This window comes from Miniopterus natalensis, chromosome 3, assembly GCF_054644295.1.
Source record: "Miniopterus natalensis isolate mMinNat1 chromosome 3, mMinNat1.hap1, whole genome shotgun sequence".
NCBI lineage: Eukaryota > Metazoa > Chordata > Mammalia > Chiroptera > Miniopteridae > Miniopterus > Miniopterus natalensis.
The window spans coordinates 89,231,542-89,250,887 of record NC_142083.1 but is presented as its reverse complement, the minus strand read 5'-3'; the positions used below and the strand labels follow the sequence as shown (position 1 = coordinate 89,250,887).

Here is a 19,346-nt window from a genome sequence, read left to right as displayed (position 1 = left end):
TGAGGGACAATTACTCTTAGTACTTTTTCAAACAGAAAAGTGACATCGGAACAGGGCTCTGAAAACCTTTTCTTTAAAGCTGCAGGTAGTCAACATTTTAGCTTTTGTGGCAGAAGGTCTCCGTTGTAAGTACACAGCTCTGACTTGCAGCATAAAAGCAGCCATAAACAGTAGGTAAATGAATGAGCGTGGCTGTGTTCCAATACACTTTATTTATAAATACTGAAAGTTGAACTTTATTTGATATTTTTACTTGTCACAAAATCGTATTCTCCTACTGTTTTTTTTTCTCAGTTATAGAAAAAAATAAAGACCATTCTCAGCTTACAGGCCATACACAAGTAATGGTGAGCCCGATTTGGCCAAAAGACTGTGGCTTGTCCACACTTGATTTAGAAGATGAGCCTTAAAACCATGGGTCCAGGATTCTGGTTGGTTTATTTTGCATTCAGTACTACAAGATTTCTATCTGCATGACCTTGGGCGAGATCCTAAAACTCCCTCTGTCTCAAGATCCTCTGTATGAAATGGGTGTAATAATAGCACCTGTCTTACAGGGTTGTTAAAAGGAGGAGATAATCCCAGTTAAATGTTGAACAGGTTTGCCTGGCACTTACCAGGTATTCAGCAGGCAATTATTGTAATTGCCACTGATAACATTAATTATCATATTGAGTCAATTGAATATTTTTTGTAAAAGCCACTATTAGTCTAAACCTTGGAGGCAGGAGAGGAAGAGAACAGTTTGAGTGAATCGTTCCCTTTTTAAACAGTAAGTAATCAGGAAGAAAGTGGTACAGAGATTCTCTATAGTATTCTTTTGTATAGACTGAAATTATACCAAAAGAAAAAGTGAAAAGAAAAAAAAAAATAGGTAATAATGTATTTTTTTAAATATTATGAAAATCAACACTTACAAAATAAATGGGAACGAGAGAAGCCCATCTTGCAGGCAGGTATAAAAGCATTAGGGATTAGCTGTAAAAATAGTCTTCCATGATTAGCTCAACGCTAGTCTATGTTCAAAAGTGTGTAAATGCGAAAGCATCTACCGTGCATTCGGGGATTGGATACATTTGTCCACTGGAAGCCGTCACTTCCATTGGCAGGGACCGCATGGCAACCTGCCAGGCCTCCGCATCTAACAGAAATCTGATGCTTCCTAGGAGACCTGCAGGCATCCTGCCTCGCTGATCCTCAGGGCAAGGTTCCTTATGATGCAAGAGGGCATATTAATACCAGCAGCCATAACAAAGTACCATAGACTGAGTGGCTTAAGCAATAGAAATGGATTTTCTCACATTTCTGGAGGCTAGAAGTCCAAGATCAAGGTGTCGGTAGGATTGGCTTCTCCTGAGGCCTCTCCTCTTAGATGGCTGTCTTCACAGGGTCTTCCCTCTTTGCCCATCTGTGTCTTAATCTCCTCTTTTTATAAAGATATCAGTCATATAGCATTAGGGTCACTGTAATGGCCTCATTTTAATTTAATTACCTCTTTAAAGACCCACTCTCCAAAACAGGGCTAGGGGTTAGGTCTTCAATGCTTAACTTTGGGGGGGGGGGACCCATTCAAGCCTCAATAATAGGGCAAGGGTGGGTGTTCTCCCCCTGGGTGACAAACCAAGAGCGACCTCTCCAGGATGGTGCCATTGGTGATTCAGTGCAACCTCTTCACCAGTCTGCCACCAGAGGAGGGGACAGGAGAGCTAGAGCCAGAAGTGGCTCTTTTTGTTCCAAATACTACGAAGAAAAGGCAAAGTTAGTTAACGTACAACACGGTAAAGATTCAAAGTGAACAAATTCTACCTCTGCCCACAGAAGTACTGAGACCAGATATGTTCAGTCATTTTTACTTTTCTCCCAAATATGTGCAGATGGGCTCAGGCCTGGATACCCCAAGTGTATCTGTGGAGCCTCAGGATCACCTGGGTGGCTGATGGGAAATGCAGGTTTCCAGTGTGCTGAATCCCACGCTTGTGGGAGTGGGGCTTGGGAAGGCACCCCATACTCTCATGGCCTTTGAAAACCTCTGATTTAAGGAAGGGGAGAACTCCTGGCATTGAGGGTTGGGGGACTGGCTCATCTCCAGTGTTTCTCAAAGTGTAGTCCCCAGGCAAATACAAAAACCTGTTCAAAATGCAAGTTCTCTGGCTCACCCCAGACCTACGGAATCGGAACCACTGGGAGGGGCCCAAGGTCTGGGTTGGACGGTCCTCCAGGCGGTTCTGATGGTGCAGGTGCTTATGAGGACCCCTGGGGGAGGGAGGACCCTGGTGAGTGCCACCTGCTTCTTAAGGTGCCGCCCCCGTAGACGTGGGTGGGTTTCTGTTTCTGTTTCTGCAATAACCCATTCGCACCAGCTCAGAGCTCGTCCTTCCAATGATGACCAATGTTTTCCTACTTTTATTTTCATTTTTCAAAATGCTTTAAAAACTTACTCCGCAACACTGGGAGCAGGAAGGAGTCACTGCTGACAGGAGTGATGGTCGAGGATCCCAGCTTGTCTCTCTCCTGGAATCTGCCTCTGACGGAAAATAAGTCTTTTCACACAGGACACTCCTGCTTTGTACCTTTTTTTTTTTCCCATCTGCCAAAAACGACTAAAAGTACCTGAGCCTCTTATTAGGGAGGGACAAATGCAGTGTAAACATTCTTTGGTCATCACTGAATAAAAGCTTCCTTCTTATATGAAACCCAAGGGTTAATTTTGCAATGATAATGATGACTGTTGAGCATTTTCAGTTCTGATGAGCAGCAATTTAGAAAGGACAGTTTGACAAAGCCATCATAGTTGCGTTGGAAAAAAATGTTTCCAAATTACTTTTAAATTTTATTTATCAGAGAGCAAAATAACTGACCGTTGGTCGAAGGCTTGGGGTTGCTCTTCAGAGCCAGTCGTTCCTTCTGTGTGTGTTTCTGTCCCTGAGCAGGCGAGTGCTGGAAGAAGCAGCGCAATATCATCCCTTTAAAAAACACGTGGGTCTCAGCGGGCATTCCCCAGACGCCACGCAGTGCCCGGCAGGCAGGTGACAATCTATACCTGTGGGGTGGGTGGCAATACCCGCGCCCCATCTTCTCCCAGCTGAGCACTGGAGGCGGAGGGAGGAGGCCCTGGAACCGCCTCCCGCATTCTCAGTTTGCCTTTGGGACTTTGCTGGTGGCTTTACAGTCACTAGGCCAAGGAACATTAGGAAAGCAGGGGCCCCAGCAAAGGGCTCTGTTTCCAAGTGGCCTCCGGATGAGCACAAAGTAGACGTTTGTGGAGGGACAGATGGCACATGACACGCACAGAACCACGCGCAGTGGGTGCTCCAGAATTCCCCCCGCTCTTAGCTGCTTTACAGAGTTTTGTCCTGTTGTTGTTATTTGTGTGTGTGTGTGTTTTCGTTTTAATACGGATAAGTGCTCCCTCCTCTAAATTTCCTAGCCCACCTGAACCGTGGAGCTAATGAAGTGAATTGGACACTCCCTGTTGCCAGGCAGTTGGGGTGTATCTCTGATTTTTCTGTTACTTTTTTTAATTTTATTTTTTTTATTTTATTGTTGACAGTATTACAGGTGTCCCCCAATTTCCCCCTTTACCGCCCTCCTCCCAACCCCTGCCCCATGCCAGGCCTTCGCCACACTGTCGTCTGTGTCGATGGCTTATGCATGTATGTATGTAAGTTCTCTGACTTTTCTTTTTAATTCGTAAATTACGGGAAAGGTCTAGTCATTCACCATCGTCTGCCTTAGAACCTTGCCTGTAAGATGCTGATATGGGAAGGGCAGACATCGCAAACAGCCTTTCCTTTCTTCCTTCCCCTGTTCCAGTCTCATTTTATGTCTTGAAAGTGTAAGTAGCTGCCTTTCAGAAGCCCCTTAGTTTCTCCCCTCAGGTGCTTCCTTCCTCTTAGCTTAGGTCCCCGGGCTCATGCGACAAGGAAAGGAGGGAGACACGATTGCTGACTCTTGGAGTTTGCAACGTCACGGGAAAGACACTCATTAAACAGATCATTGCAACAATCTTGGACAAGCAGAGGAAGGAAGCAGAACCTGGCCAGATAGAGGCAGACAGATCCAGTTTCTAGGAGAAGCCAGAGCCTGGTCTAGAGGGAATTACCTGGGGTAATGAGACTCACTGCGTTCCACTGAGGGTATTGAAAATTGACCTTATTGTTTTAAGTGCATATTACTGAAATGTCCCCCTGGATATATTTTTTGCTACAATTATATTATTTTTATTTTGAAATATGGGCACCCAAAAAAACCTCAGGTCTCATTTTTAAATTGCTTTTTGACCAGCTGTGCACATAGGGGGAGGGGGAGGGCTTCCTGGGGAGAAACAGCCCTACCAGGGCACCTTCGCTCTGATTGGTCTGAGTCCATTTTCCTAGCGTAAGGGCTGGCACTGGAGTAAAAGTTTAGACTCTTTCTCCTTCCTGTCTGTGAGAGGAATCACCCCCTCTAGGCTTCTCCCTGCCCCTCCAAGGCCAGAAATGATCACCAGGGGAGTCCCCAAGTGAGAAGGGGTTGGATTGCCTCATCTGAGACATGGGCCCTGGCTCTCCCAACTGGAGGATCCCATGTCTTTCCTGAGAGTGGCCCTATGGACATCCTGCCAGAATTTGAGATGCCGGTGATCATGGCACTCTGAGTGACCGAACGTGACAGGCTTTGGAAAAGGCTCTGATTATTCCGAGATTGTGGCCTGTCGCATGGAGTCCCTCCCTACCAGTTGCAGATACAGTCATCAGCTTTCCAGGGAACGGATGACCAGTCTGCCCAGGCATCCCGTGAAACTGGATGACTCAATCTTAAAAGAACCAGAAAAAAAGGAAAGAAATGAATCCCATAGATACCGCTTGTAACTAGGTGCGAACTTCAGGTGTGCAAATTCCTAGCTATCAAAAAGGGAAAGACGAAAACACACTAAAAAGAAAGAAAAAAGGAAAGAAAGGAAAGGAAAGGAAAGGAAAGGAAAGGAAAGGAAAGGAAAGGAAAGGAAAGGAAAGGAAAGGAAAGGAAAGGAAAGGAAAGGAAAGGAAAGGAAAGGAAAGGAAAGGAAAGGAAAGGAAAGGAAAGGAAAGGAAAGGAAAGGAAAAGAAATGGGGACTTTTTTTAAAAACACATGTTAACTTAAAAATAAAAAGGCTTTTCAAGATGAAAGGCAGCAAGCCTTTATTTGAGATCAGTAAGAATAGCTATTCGAGAATCATTAATTCAGGCAGAATCCCAAACAGTGTTCCCATTAAGAGACAAAGGGGATGGGTATTTCTGAGAAGGGGAAGGGGAACGATTACATCAATGGAAGGAAGGGGTTTCTACTGGTGCTGATAACACAGTGATGCTAATTGTAAGCAATGGTTTTAATTTTCAGTCCAGGAGTCATCAGTCCAGTCATCACAATAATTGCTTTCTCATAATCTTTGCAAACAGGTTTTGGGGACATGTTGCTTAGGTCTAGTCCAAAGGTTACTCTGTCCCGATTGTACTATTTCAAAGGCTGGAGGTACAAGACACGCAAGGCAGTTCCCGTGGCAGGGCAGCTCCGGCCCACGTTACAGTTGTTTGCTGATATTATTTACACGTACAATAGTTCAGTCATATCTGATGATCCCTCTGAGGGCCAGGGTTTTTGCTAGGGGCTTGGGATAAAGAGATGAGCATGATTTGCTTCGGGCCCAGGGGGTTCTGTGTAGCTAAGAAGACCGATACCTAAATAAAAACTTGTAAGACAGCTGACAAAGGATCTACTAGGGAGATTTTTTTTTAAGTGTGATAAGAACATAGAGGAGGGGAGCAATTAAATTACTCCTGGGGACTCAGAAGAGAGGAGGTGGTTTTAAACTACACAGAAGGGAGGGGGGAAGACATTAAAAAAAAAAATTTGAACCACGTGAAATTGCCAGCATTCAACCCTGTTTAACATAAAAACATATGGTCAATCTCCTATGGTTCAACCTAACAGTAAGAGCAGGACTAGCATGGGGGTCTCATCCCTTTAACCAACTCTGACCGAAGGGGCGAACTGCCCAGAAGCTGTGTTGGGAATGATTCTGAGGATTCCAGGCCAGCAGGAAAGGGCAGTTCAGGAATCGATGAATGGTCCATACTGACTAACGAATGAGCATACGTTGAACATAGTCCCATACTTAAATTTTAAGGAGCTTTATAAGCAAAAGCAGAGAAGTCTAAGGATGTCGCCATGGTTGTAGGCCGTGCGTGGCAGTCAGAGGCAGATGGTTTCTGTTGGGGGGAGGCTGATGGAAGGCTCCCTTCTGGGACGCATTGCACAGCTGTCACAAAGTGCTCTGGAAGCCTTGTAAACACCGCTTCTATTGCTGCTTGTGCCCCTTTATCTATTCCGCTCACTTTCCTAAATAAACACACATGACTCGCCCCCACCCGAAAAATGCACGGAGGTTGCGGTGTTTTTCTCGGCTGCTTTTGCTAAATTCAAAGCTTTCTTTTGAGAAAAGGTCACAATGTACCAAGAGAACACACAACAAATACTTTGCAAATTAAATTGTAGGATGTTTTTAGGTAACATCAAAACCAAGTCCTGTGATGGTGTAGATTTTTGTTTTACAAAGGTGAAAATCATCGCATAAAGAATTTTTTAACTATTAAAAGGGCATCCAAAGAAGCTATTTCAGTCCAGTTTCTCAGGATCCACTGCATAAGAAAATGAGGAAAGCTTCATTCTGCCCTGGCAGGATTCAGCTTTCTGGAGGAATCTGCCTTGTGTCCCTATTGAAAATTGACCCTATGGTTTTAACTGCATGACACTAAAATGTCCTTCTGGATATATTTTTGCTACAATTCCATTGTTTTTGTTTCAAAACCTGGGCACCCCCCAAAACTTCAGATCTCTTTTTAAAAGTGGTTCTTAACTAGGGGTGCTCGTAAGAGTCCAGTTGAACTTTTTCCTGTTCCACCTGCCGGATTCCCACCCTAGCAGATTCTGATTTGGTAGCTCTCTCTCTAGCCTAAGGAAACATTAGTTTCTCTCCGAGAGTTCTAGCAATGAGCAAAAGCATACAGGTGACCTCAGCAAGTCCGAGTGAGCCTCACGGATAAAGCAGGGTGGGGTGAGGGCCTGTCCTTTCTAATGGGTGTCTTGTCTCCTGCTGGTTAATTTTAGACCCCACACCCCATGATCTGATGTTTACTTTGTTTGCTGTTAATCCCCCCATACCAGACCAATTTCCTGACAGAACTGGAAATACCCACTTTGGAAAAATTAGACCGTATAAAGGCTCATACGTTACAATAAACTATTCTCACCTAAAATAGAAAGAAGAAAGCATTGTCTATTTAGCAAAGGTTGACTATGACTCAGGCCCACCCAAGCCCATCTATTTGCTACCAAGGGAAGGTCAGTGAATTTCACTCTTACATGTGGGCCTTTGAGGGAGGAGGGAAGGGCACGCCTGTCCTCCAGCTATAAGCTTGGGACACCAGGATAAACAGGAGAGGGACTGGGGGACCTTCCTTCAGATAGAACCTCCTTCCAGGGGCTACTTCTCCTTGTCAAACGTTGGATGGGCTTGGCCAGCCTGGCGTTGAGGAGGCTCAGTGAGATGGGGGAAGGGTGAGATGAGGTAGGAATTAATAGAATCTTTGTGTAACTTGGAAATAATGTACAAAATGCAGAACAACACAGGGAACAGGAGGGAGAAGAGGAATTTGGGGACGGCTTCTCAGTCGCCTCCCCGAGTCCCTCTGTTGTGAGTTGGTCCCTGGAGGATGGTGGAGCAGAGGCCGGGAGACCACCTTTGGAATTATGTCTGGGAGTGTAATTCAGGAAAGATTACTGTCGTTTAATATCATCACATAGCAGCCCCTCTCTATCTGGTGAACCCCCACTCACTTTGGAAGTTTTAACTACACTTTTGTTGAATTTGGACAAGATACCAAAAAAATTATAGAACACCCCCGCCACCTGGAGAGGGCAAGTCTCCAAGGGCACAGGTGAGTTCCCGCTTCCCTGAGGGCCCAGGCTTTCTTTCATGGGACATTGCTGCCAACCGTGACGATGAGGGGAGGGTACAGAAGCCAGCGGAGGCGCTGACCTTGCCCAGACTGGGACGTGAGCACAAACCCCAGGAATGTATCCCCACCGTCAGCAATGGGCTGCAAACTCCCCAGACGTGTCTCTCACGCTTTTCAAAGCCTTTGAGCTTGAGCTTTGCAGCAGCAGGAGAGCAGAACTGATACCCCGAAGATTCCTGACCCTGGCCGTCTTTGGAGTGGCTGGTTGTGCAAAACACGGCACAGATTGGGGAGAGTTCTCAGGAGTCCACCGGCCTTCCTGCTGTAAAATTCCACTTTGCAGGGATGCACCGGTGCCCTTTGCTGTAAATCGGGCTGAGGAAAGCCCTCCCCGCAGTGCAGCTGCGGCTGGCCTGCAGGGCTGGCGTTTCAGCCTCTCCCAGCGGAAGGCCGGGAGCTTTAGGGAGGACACGGGACACCCAGACGCCAAAGATCACCTCGCCCTGAGTCCAGGGGGCCCGGGGGTCACAGGAACGGCGAAAGTGGCATCTGTTTCTTCCCTGCCTTCTGTTCTTTCTCTGAAGAACTGATTGGGAAAGACCTAAGTTGGGAGGAGGAAAGATTTTCTGTAAACATACACACACATGTGCTTACCATGTATTGAGTCACGATTACATGCCAGCCCCTGTGTTGGGCGCGTCTCCAGTCATACGATCCACCACCCCTCCTGGAGGTAGGTATATCCACCCCAATTTCCAGATGGGAACCCCAAGGCACAGAGAGGTACAGTCACTTGCCATGATCACACAGCCAAGCAGTGTCTGAGTCAGGCCTGTCACCTCGTTATCGCTGACATTTCTAAGCTCCCTGTTGAGCGTGGCATGTTGCTCTCGTTACTGACCTGAGACTGGGGTCCTGGAGCAGCCGGACCCCACTGTCCCACCCCATGTGGAAAGGAGAGGCGCAGGCTTGGTGGGCTGGGGGGCGGACCCCACCGACTCCCTCTGGCTAAGGCCGGGCCTGCTGCGGGGGTCCCGTCTCGCACTGGGGGGGCTGCGTTTTCGTTTCTCTGCCTTCTCGTTTGCATTGCTGCGCTCTCAGGTGCAGCGTGCCTGTTCCCAGAGCCGATGCCATCTATCTCTCTCTCTTTCGTAGGCACGGTGCTGCTGTGCCAGGCAAACCAGGAGGGATCTTCCATGTACAGTGCCCCCAGTTCACTTGTATATACTTCCGCAAGTAAGCCCGTGTTGTGGCTCTTTTCTTGTTTTGTGACATAACCCTGAGTCCAGTCACCTTCCCTGCCATGTAAGTTCTTGTCCCCTCCCTCCGCACCACCCTCCTGTGTGGCTCCGCCCAGGTGAACCTGACTTTCATAAGCATGCCTCTGTTTCCCCTGCTGCATTAGCACCTAATCCCTCTGCTCCTGACGTCTGAACCCTCATTCCCTGGGGGTCCCAGCCCTTCCTTGTGCACACCTGTCAGGGTGGGGTCCCGTGGATGGGACGCGGGATATTGGGGTGGGGGAGGGGGAGCTGCACCTCACGGCCTGCCTCCCATCCCAGCTTTGTAAATTTATATGAGAATAACTGAAGTCACAGGCCCGGGCCCTTCAGCTGGCACCCTGGCCTAGCAAAGGCGCTGAGCAGTGCTCCTGAGCACAGTTTTCTCACGGTGGGGATATTACTAGCCTGGGCTGGCGACCTGTCTGCAAGGCTGCTCTGTTCTTGCCTGTGTGAGTCCATTGAGGGGGCAGATGAGAAGGAAGACAGTAAAGGATGCCGTTGGCCCCCCATTTCCCTGGGGGAAGCAGCAATTTAAAGGCTCTTTAAGAGAGATAACCCATCAAGTGCTAGGGGGAGGAAACCAAAATGACTATGGAAGCTAAATCACAATGCTGAGGTGGGAAAACAAGGGTTTCTCTGCCTGGGATGGGTCCTCCAAAGAATGCCCACTCCCACCCCACTTCCCAGAGCAGGACCTCCCGTGCTCGCTGCTCCCACCGTGGTCCCCCAGCTGGCTTGCCCCTCCTCACAGTCCCCCAGCCACAGTCCAGACCTTGTCATCTGTTTCATACAGTGTGTGTGTGTGTGTGTGTGTGTGTGTGTGTGTGTGTGTACACCCTATGAAATTCCAACGACTGCTCAAAAGTGAGTCTGGGGACCAGGGGGAAGGTGGGATGCTTCTGAGACTGGATGGAGAGGGGCCTGGGGAGAGCAGAGGCCACAGGTTCATGGTGATGGAGAGGATGAGACAGGGGAACCCTCACCACCTGCCAAGACCGAGCATCTCAATTCCCAAAGGCTGAGACAAACCCAACTCTTAGCCATGGGGCAGCCATTAGAAGTAGTGACAGGGACCCCATGAGAAACATGAGGGTCCCTGAAAGTTTCAGGTCATGTGGGCAGCCAAGTGCTTCTCCCAACCAGAATAAAATCTTCAATAGCAGTTTTGATATTCATGAAATGCAAGGTCCCCGAGAAGCCAAAAGCTAGCCATCCTGGCCAGAAGTGGGTCTTTCTGAATTTATGAAAATTGTCCCATTTGGGCCAGTGCGCATGCATGGATCTCGTAGGTTAGAATGCTGCTACACACTTTCACATGCTCAACCTTGTTTGATCCACGCAAACTCTGCACCAGGTAGGTTTTGTAACGTTTGCTTTACAGCCTAGGAAATGGAGCGCACTGAGAGGTGGGGTAACTCACCAGGATCACAGGGCTGGGACGTGGTAGATTTGTTTTGCAAACCTGGGGAAATTATTTAACCTTCGACTACTTTTCTGGCCCCATCTGACTCTCAATTTCATCGTCATTCCGTAAGACCAGTCTCTCCCTCTTCTCTATAAATACTATTTCTGGAGGAGATTTGGGTTGAGTTTCAGAGTATTGTTTAGCTTTTCCTTTAGTATGGTTGTCCTACGGAACCATCCGGGGTGAAATGCCCTGTATCTGCACCATCCAGTTAGTGTGCTCCTGGGACCGAGCCGCTGACTTTTTCATTTCATTTAATTTCAACTAGTGTTACTCTAGTTAGTCTCATGAGGCTAATAGCCACCATATTGGACAGTGTGGCTTTCTACAATCATAGGCTGTATTTATATTTCCGTTTTCTTTTCAGAAGGGCACAAAATAAATTAAATCCAAAAAAGGGCTAGTTTTCATCGGTACAGCTATTCTAGAGTGACTCTGGGAAAGTGTGTGCCATTGTGTCAAACGTGGAGCTAGGCCACAGTTCTCCATATCTTTTTTAAATTTTAAATTCTTTTATTGTTGACAGTATTACAGATGTCCCCCATCTTCCCCACTTTGACCCCCTCCACCCAGCCCCTGCGCCAACCCAGGCCTTCACCACACTATTGTCTGTGTCCACGGGCAATGCATATATGCATAGAAGTCCCTTGGTTAATCTCTTCCTGTCCGCCCACCCTCTCCCCTCTGTGATCTGTCAGTCTGTTCCCAACATCCATGCCCCTGGGCCTATTTTGTTTGTCATTTATTTTGTTCATTAGATTCCACATATGAGTGAGATCATGTGACACTTGTCTCAGTTCTCCATATTAAAACAGGCAAAACACACAGGAAATGAAATCATGTGAAGCAGTGGTCAGTATAACTCCAGCCCAAGGGCCAAATCCAGCCCGTAGCCTGTTTTAGTAAGGCTTGTGAGCAAAGAATGGGTTTAGATTTTTCAAAGCATTATAAAAATAAAACAGAAACAAAAAATAATGTGAAGGAGGCATACGGGGCCCACAGAGCCTAAAATATTGATAACCTGGCTCTTCACAAAATAAGTAGGCTGATCTCTGATTTAAAGAGTCCACTTCATTATTGAAAAATAGAAAATGGGATGTCGCTTCACTGTTTATAGTGGTACTTTTTTTTTGAGTTTAAGAGTGAAAATTTATAATGATTATACAAACTGTATGATGTGTGTCCAACACCCTTCATTTTAAAATTGCATAATCAGTCAATTATCCGCACATTTTTCCTCCTATTATTTTCACTTATTATCATGTCATGTGCATTTTGTGAAATATGTTAATGACCTCATAATAATCTATTGTTTAATCATATTACATTTTAATCTATCTCTCCTTCATTTTGAGTACTTAGGTTGATAGCAATTTTTCAGAAATAATAAAGAAAACAAATGTCCCTGTATAGAGTAGTATCTAAGAAAACAGCAATTAATAGCTAACCCTCCTATCCCATAACAAAACAAAACAAAAACTAGCTTCTTACCCCTGACAAGCTCAGCTAGTATTTTGTAAGGACCACCAACCTGAGACCTCCCCTTCCCCACGTGGGTGGCTGGAGGGGTCTTAGGTTATTTTCATCCTGAGGCCAAGCATTAGATCATGACTGAGGCTTCCCTCCTAAGGATCATGCCTAAGGCTTTCTTTCCCCTCCTGGACGTCAGCAATGCCTTTTCAGGCCAGGCTGTTTGCACTTAGCTGGCTTCTTTGCAACATTTATGTGGGTTTCTTCTTCCAGATTAAGGTGTATATTCTGGTCACACCCCATTTTCTATAAACTATTCAGCCAGCATGTAAAGGGTCAGTTTTGCACATAAACACACACACACACACACACGGGATGCACACACAGTCACCTGAGATACTTCTCCTCTCTCCAGGTCTCACATACACCTGGGTAAGAGCCACAGGTCTTGCCCTTGAAGTCTGAACAGTGTGGCCTCTTTTTCTTTCAGGATCTGGCCTTTTCCCCAAAAGTTGAGGCTCCCTCACCCCTCAGTTCTCAGCAATCATTTAGGATTCACCTGCTTTTAGCTCAAAAGAGCACATTCCTCATTTGGGGTAACAGTTGTGCTCCTGGGGAAGGGGTGTGCAAGTTGTACCTCTGTAAATCGCACCCTGTGGGCTTGCCCACTTCCAGGAATACTTTTGAGTCTGTATTTGTTTCCCGCGTCTTTAACTGGCTTTGGATGTTTTAGACTTGAATTGCCCTTCTTTGTAGCCAAGTAGCCCGTCATCTGTAAATAACACCCTTAAATGCAGTCAGGGAGATGGTTTTTAAAGGAACCCCGCTGAATGAGTCCGTAATGAAAATAACTCCTACTGAAGTTATCTGTTTTTTAAGATGCATTTTTGCATAATGAGTTTCCCCCCTTAAGTGAACCGTCCTAATAGCATGACCCGGGCCATGAACGCATTCAGGGAAGGCTTTCACTCGGGCTCTGTGGATACCGCCAACCCCCAGAGTCTCCCATCTCACCCACCGACTCCGGTTTCTGCTCATCTCCTGTAGCCTCGTGTGAAACCCGAGTCCAAGGTGCGTCTCAGGACATCACGCGTCCTCTTATGTGTCCTAATAAACCACTCACCCAGAGCGTACAATGGGCCTGCTTTCTACCAGACTTAAATACAGTCAGAGCAAAACTCCAGAGAATTAAGCAGGATCACTTTGCCCCAAATGCAAAACACGTAATATTAATATTGTGCCTTACGGTATTAAATTGAATCAACTAAATTAATAAAATACTTTTCTTCACCTTCAAATAACTTTTTTAAAACTAATTTTAGAAAGAAAGAAAGGGAGAGAGAGAGAAACATCGATTGGCTGTCTCCCATACCCATGCCCACCAGGAATTGAACCCCAAACCTTGGTATATGCCCTGACCAGGAATCAAACTTGCAACCTCTTGGTACACAGGATGATGCTCCAACTAACTGAGCCACCCAGCAATTTTAAAATAATTTTAATTAATTAACCCTGTGTTTGCTTTGAATAGCAAACAGCACAACCCTTAGGGCCAGTGGCCTGCAGGCCCCTCCTGTCCGGGGCGAAAGGCACCAGTGGCCTTGGCACTGCTCACACACAGTGGCTGATAATATCCAAAACGCCTCCAGGCAGAAGTAGGGGGGTAAAGAACATACCAGCTCTTCCAAGGTCAAACATCGCTTCCATTTCTATTTGTGGAAATACGAAGCAGTAAATCATTGGTTCCGTAAATGAGAAAGCCCACCTCTAATGTGGATTAGCGAAGCCAGCAATCTCTCATCTTCATTTCCATATGGAGTAGATGTTTCCAGAAGCAGGTAAATATGATCAGATTTATTTTCTTTTCTTTACAATGTTATGAATAGATTTTAAATGACGAAGGTGACATGCGCTTACTCTAATCGGGGAAACATGCAAATAAACACAAACTCACAGGGATGGAATAAGATGGCAATAATATCCCCACTTTATTAAAAAACACAAACGCTTAAAATAATTCACATTGACTCCCCGGTAAGTATCTGTCCACATTTTTTCATAATAATGCAAAGGACACACACACATGCCATGGGGGGTATTAACAGCATGATTTTAAACAGGGGAGTACACACATACGTAGTATGTTCACATTACACGTATTAATCATGTTTTGTTTCAGTTAATCACACACATTGACCATCTCCCATTAAGCCTTTTGATACTGTTCCAGGGCGTGGGTGGTGCACAGTTTATTCAACCATTCCCTATCCATGGTAGTTCGAGCTCCTTCTTTCCATAAAGGCAGCAGCAAATATTTTTACATACACCCCGACACACCAGCGCTTCAAATTTTACATCTAGGCTCCCAAACATGGGGTCGCTCGTTCCGTCCCAACATTCTTGCCAGCACCTGAATATTTTACTGTTTTTTATTCTGTCAATTGGATGGGTGATAAAGAGCAGCTCAGTTTTGCCCAGGTTAGCATCTGCCTTTCTCCTAGCGAAGGGCATCATCCTTCACAAGTTTAATTGTTTGGATGTTACCCCTCGTGAATTTTCAATATACATCTGCCTGTTTTTCTTATGAGTTTTCTCATTTTATTTTTAATTCCCATGAAGAGATACTTATCCATCAAGGAGCATAACCTGAGAACAGGATAGATGTTCTGTCTATTGCCAACATCTGTCTGTTTTGGTCATTTTATTTTGCTTACACTCCAGCATGTAGTTTTAATTATATAGGCAAATATATGTCTTTTCTTTTGTTACTGACACCAGGGTGCCAGCATGTTCGGTTCTGGTGAGAAGCCTCTCCCTTGTGCGTAGATGATGGCCTTCTCACAGGGTCCTCCCACACCACTCTAAAGGCACTGCTCTTCACGAGGGCCCCACCCCTATGACCTCATCTAAACTTAATTACTTCCCCGCTCTAAGTACTGTCATAAGGGGACTTAGTGGTCAACATGCAAGTTTGCTGGGGGCGGGGGGGGGGGGGGAGTGAGCACAGTTCAGTCCATAGCAAGCACCTTAAAACAGAAGTATCAGTTTTATTTGTCAATGGCTCAGAAAGAAAGCATTTTTCAGCAGCAATTTCGATATCATTCTATATGTTTATCAATGAAAATAAATGTATTTCCACATAGTTACATGTAAGCCACAGCTTTCAACCTGTATGAGGACAAATCCTAAAATAAAAGGATCACTCTTAATTCCCCCTAAATTTTTACCCCTGACAACTAGGGGGAAAAAAATCTGATACCACAAGCAAATGCTCAGGAACCCAAATGTTATCAAAATGCAAAATCATCTCCTTTATTCACTTATATGAAACTGAAGGGCAAGTGGTAGTGGCATAGTTTTAACTGATATATTGATTGCAGATTTTATGGAAGTAATTGTGTGGAATTCATAAAACAATGATTTAAGTGGCAGAAACATACATAAATCAGGCCTGCATGCTTCTACATTTAGGTAATGGATGGAACTTCCATTGCTTTCTGTAATTAAAGCAATGGCCTCAATTAATTTATGGTTTCCTCTTTCTCCTGCCCAATACAGAAAATGTCAGTAGACTGACTTCAGTTAATAGAAAGTGCACATACAGGGCATTGTGTTGCTGATGCATCGGTTTAAAAAAACATCTCTTCTTTCTCCCTCTTTCCAGTAACTCAGAGCTTCATGGCAGCCTCCCAGGAAGCTTTTTTTTAATAGTTTCTGGAGGGATTGCTTAAAAGAATAATTAATGATCCATGTTGGGACTAGGGTGAGGAAAGTGAGGCACTCGTCTCAGACAAAATTTACAGAGGCTTCAGAAAACTCAGTCATCAAGGTAAATATCTTAAGGCAATATTTCAAAATATTGAAGCTTAATAGAAAAAAATCCATTGAACAAATATTAAAAATTTTCATAAAGACAGGATCACTATCATTAATTTTTCTTTTGCCTTAGGATCCAGTATGACTCAGCACAGCACTTCTTTACAATAATTTTAATTTTTAAAAAAGTTGCATTGAACTATGATTTATCTTGATTGCTTGGCTTTTTGGTGGTCCTTCATTTAAATTTTGCACCCAAGGTGAGTGCCTAATTGGTCTTACCTTAGTTCTAGCCCTGATATTATAACAATAATAATAATAATAATAGATTATTGAGAACTTCGTATATGTTGAGCATCCTTTTAGCTGTCCATATGGACTTTCTCACTTAATCCTCACAAGGAAACTATGAAATAGGTATGAGCATTATGCCCCCTTCTACATGAGAAAATTTAAGTTCAGAGGGAATAAGGAACTTGCCCAGTGTCACTCTGTCGGATCAACCTTGAACCAGCGTAACAGAATTTAAAGCCTTCCATCTTTACTAGTCTCCAGATTACACACCAGTGGCTGCAAACGAGCAGTGCCACCTGCCGTGCCCCTGGAAATACCCGAGGGGGAGTGGTCAGGTGGAGCCTCCGAGCGGCTGACCCCCCACGCTCAGGCCGAGGTTGTCCTTCCCACCCCGGGAGGTCTGGGGAGGCCATCCTTCCCTGTCTGCTCTCCCTGGCCTGGGCTGGCAACATTCTTCTTTAAAAGGCCAGACAGTAAATATTTCCAGCCTTACGGGCCATCTGGTCTTTGTTGCAGCTACTCAGCTCTGTTCTTATAGCTAGAAAGTCACTGTAAACAATACATAAATGAGTAGGTGTGGCTGTGCTGCCAATAAAAGTTTATTTACAGAAGAGTCTTCAGGCCAGATTTGTCCATAGCTTACCAGGGCAGGACACAGGGCAGCTGGCTCCCTGGGGGTGGAAGTAACAAGGAGACTTCTTTTCAGTGGGCACCCTCATGGACGTTTGGCACTTTGTATTATTTTATCACATTTTGAAATGTGATAAAAGGTAGGCATGTAAGAGAATAAATACCCTCCCCTGCTACATATTAAATTAAGATACAGGCATACATTCAGTCTGGATACAATGGGTTGATGTCGTTTTGCTCTCACAATAAACAACAAATCTGGATCTGGAGGCTTTATTTCGGTGCCGTTGGCCCCTCTACCATGGGCCCCGGTTTTCCTGAAATAATGAGACCCCCTCGGCTTACCCAGAACCCCTCCTTCTCCACCCAGCCCCCTCTCGTCTCCTCCCCCACACTTCCCAACCACGCTGGCTCCCCGAGATCCTCCAGACAGATCCCTGTGGTCCGGAATCAGACAGTGCTTCATTCTTCTTGTGCCCATGACTCAGCATTATGGTGACAACGTAACTAGGTGCCTCTGTCACCTTCTCTGGAATAATTCCTTCCTCTTTACTCATCAGTCCTTCGATGGGGGAGGGCGGGTGAAAATACATTACTTCATTCAACCAGTCTCTTCAAGCTCTTTCTATATGCCAGCTACCATTCCATGCACTGTGCACACTGTGGGAACGTGACTTCTGTGGTGCCTACATTCCTGCAGACGAGACGGATCCACAAGGCTAAGACCTCAGAATCCCAAACATTACTCAGAGGCCATTAGGAGGCCGTTCCCAACAGACGACTTACCCACTGTTGACACCTCCTGGTAGGTGAGCCAAATGTCGCTGCTCTCGCCATCCTCCCACCCTGCACATAGGCACACTTAGCTTCGGAGGTCCTCATTCCCTCGCTGAACCCACAGAAGAAGAGATTTTGGGACACCTTCTATGTGCCATGCTCTGCTCTGCCCGTCGCCTCTATCGTAGCACTTGCCCGATTCATTAAACAGGGTTTGTCCAGCAACCGCTGCTGGTGGAGGGGCTCCAGAAACATTCTTCCTCCATCACCAGGGCACCACCTCCTTGCTTTGCTCTGTCGGTTCTGCTCTCCCACAGCCCGGCACATCTTTTATTAAGAGGTTACTTTTTTAAAAAAAAATTTATCTTTATTTTTGAAAGTATTACAGATGTCCCCATTTTTCCCCATTGATTCCCTCCACCCCACATCCACCCCACCCCAGGCCTTCCCCATACCAATGTCTGTGTCCATAGATTAGGCAAGAGGTTACTTTTAAGAGGTTTTTTTACTAGTGATTCTGCCTGGACACCCATTTTCAGAAGAGGTTTGTTTGTATTTTCAGTACCCACCATTTCTAACCCAACTATGTTAGCTCCCTCATTGGCATCTGTGGTTCCTTTTGCGGAATCATAATAATCCTAGGCTACTCTTTTATTATTGTTTGGCCTCTTTTAAAGAAATCAATTTCAGGAAAATAAAAAATAACTAGTAAAATACCCTCCACCCTTAGTTGCTTAAAGGGAAGAACCTGCAAAGAAACCACATTTCAGGCAGCTGCTCTCTGGCTTTCCCAGCACTTTAGTTATTAATCTCAATGCAGAATGGGGGCTTTCGTCTTTTTCAGATGAGGGTCTCCTTTCTGCAAAAGACCACTGATTACAAAACCTGCCATCCTGTGGTGTGCCCCCAAACATCTTATTTGTCTTGATATTTCTTTCACAGAAATACATGTGACAGATAAGGAGTCACCAGAGGATGGTTTGCTTTGTGTCAGACAGATATTAAAACAATAAACCATGTTGTCCTGGGCCTCCGGTGTGTGCACAGCCCGAGAACAAGACCGAGATGAGATGTTTCTGAAAGGCAGCAAGGCAGTTGTGCTGGGGGAATTCCCTGGAAACCCCAGGTCCTGTGATTGCACTGACAGAAAGTACTTTTTAATGCTCACGTTTCCTTAAGAGGATCAGCAGACTGCCTGGTACAGCTCCCACATTTAACTCCTGCACCATGCCCACCTTCCACCCTCCCCAGGTACAGGCCAGAGGGAAATCCTATGGGTTGAGAAGCTTATTTTAAGGTTTCATTTTTTATGCACCCATCTGTACTTCATTTTCTTTCTCCAACTAATGTGGATTTAAAATAGAAAAAAAGAAAAATTATTCTGAGTCCAGAGCTCTGAATATGAAATTTTCAGGGGCTAAAAATAAGATCCTGTTGATTCCTGGAATATAAAGAGGGCAGCTTGATATAATGGTGCAGGTGTGCATTCCTAGGGGACCCCACTTTGCAACTGGAGCCCTGCCCTCTCATTGTCTGCAGAGCTGGGAGTGAGCATCTACTGACACTCAAATAATTCAAGCTCTGGAATGGGGATTCTTGGTACTTCTTGCATAGAAATGTGTCCAACTGCAGAA

The 19,346-nt window shown here is 45.5% G+C and overlaps 1 protein-coding gene across 1 annotated transcript in view; it reads left to right on the top strand.

The window, feature by feature from the left end:
* LOC107526816 (RNA binding fox-1 homolog 1) overlaps positions 1-19,346 on the top strand; it is a 180,058-nt gene that overhangs the window by 94,798 nt on the left and 65,914 nt on the right. Inside the window, exon 8 of the mRNA XM_087815209.1 lies at positions 9,133-9,213. Within this exon, the coding sequence (XP_087671335.1) occupies positions 9,133-9,213 (81 nt within the window). The remainder of the gene's footprint in view (positions 1-9,132; positions 9,214-19,346) is intronic.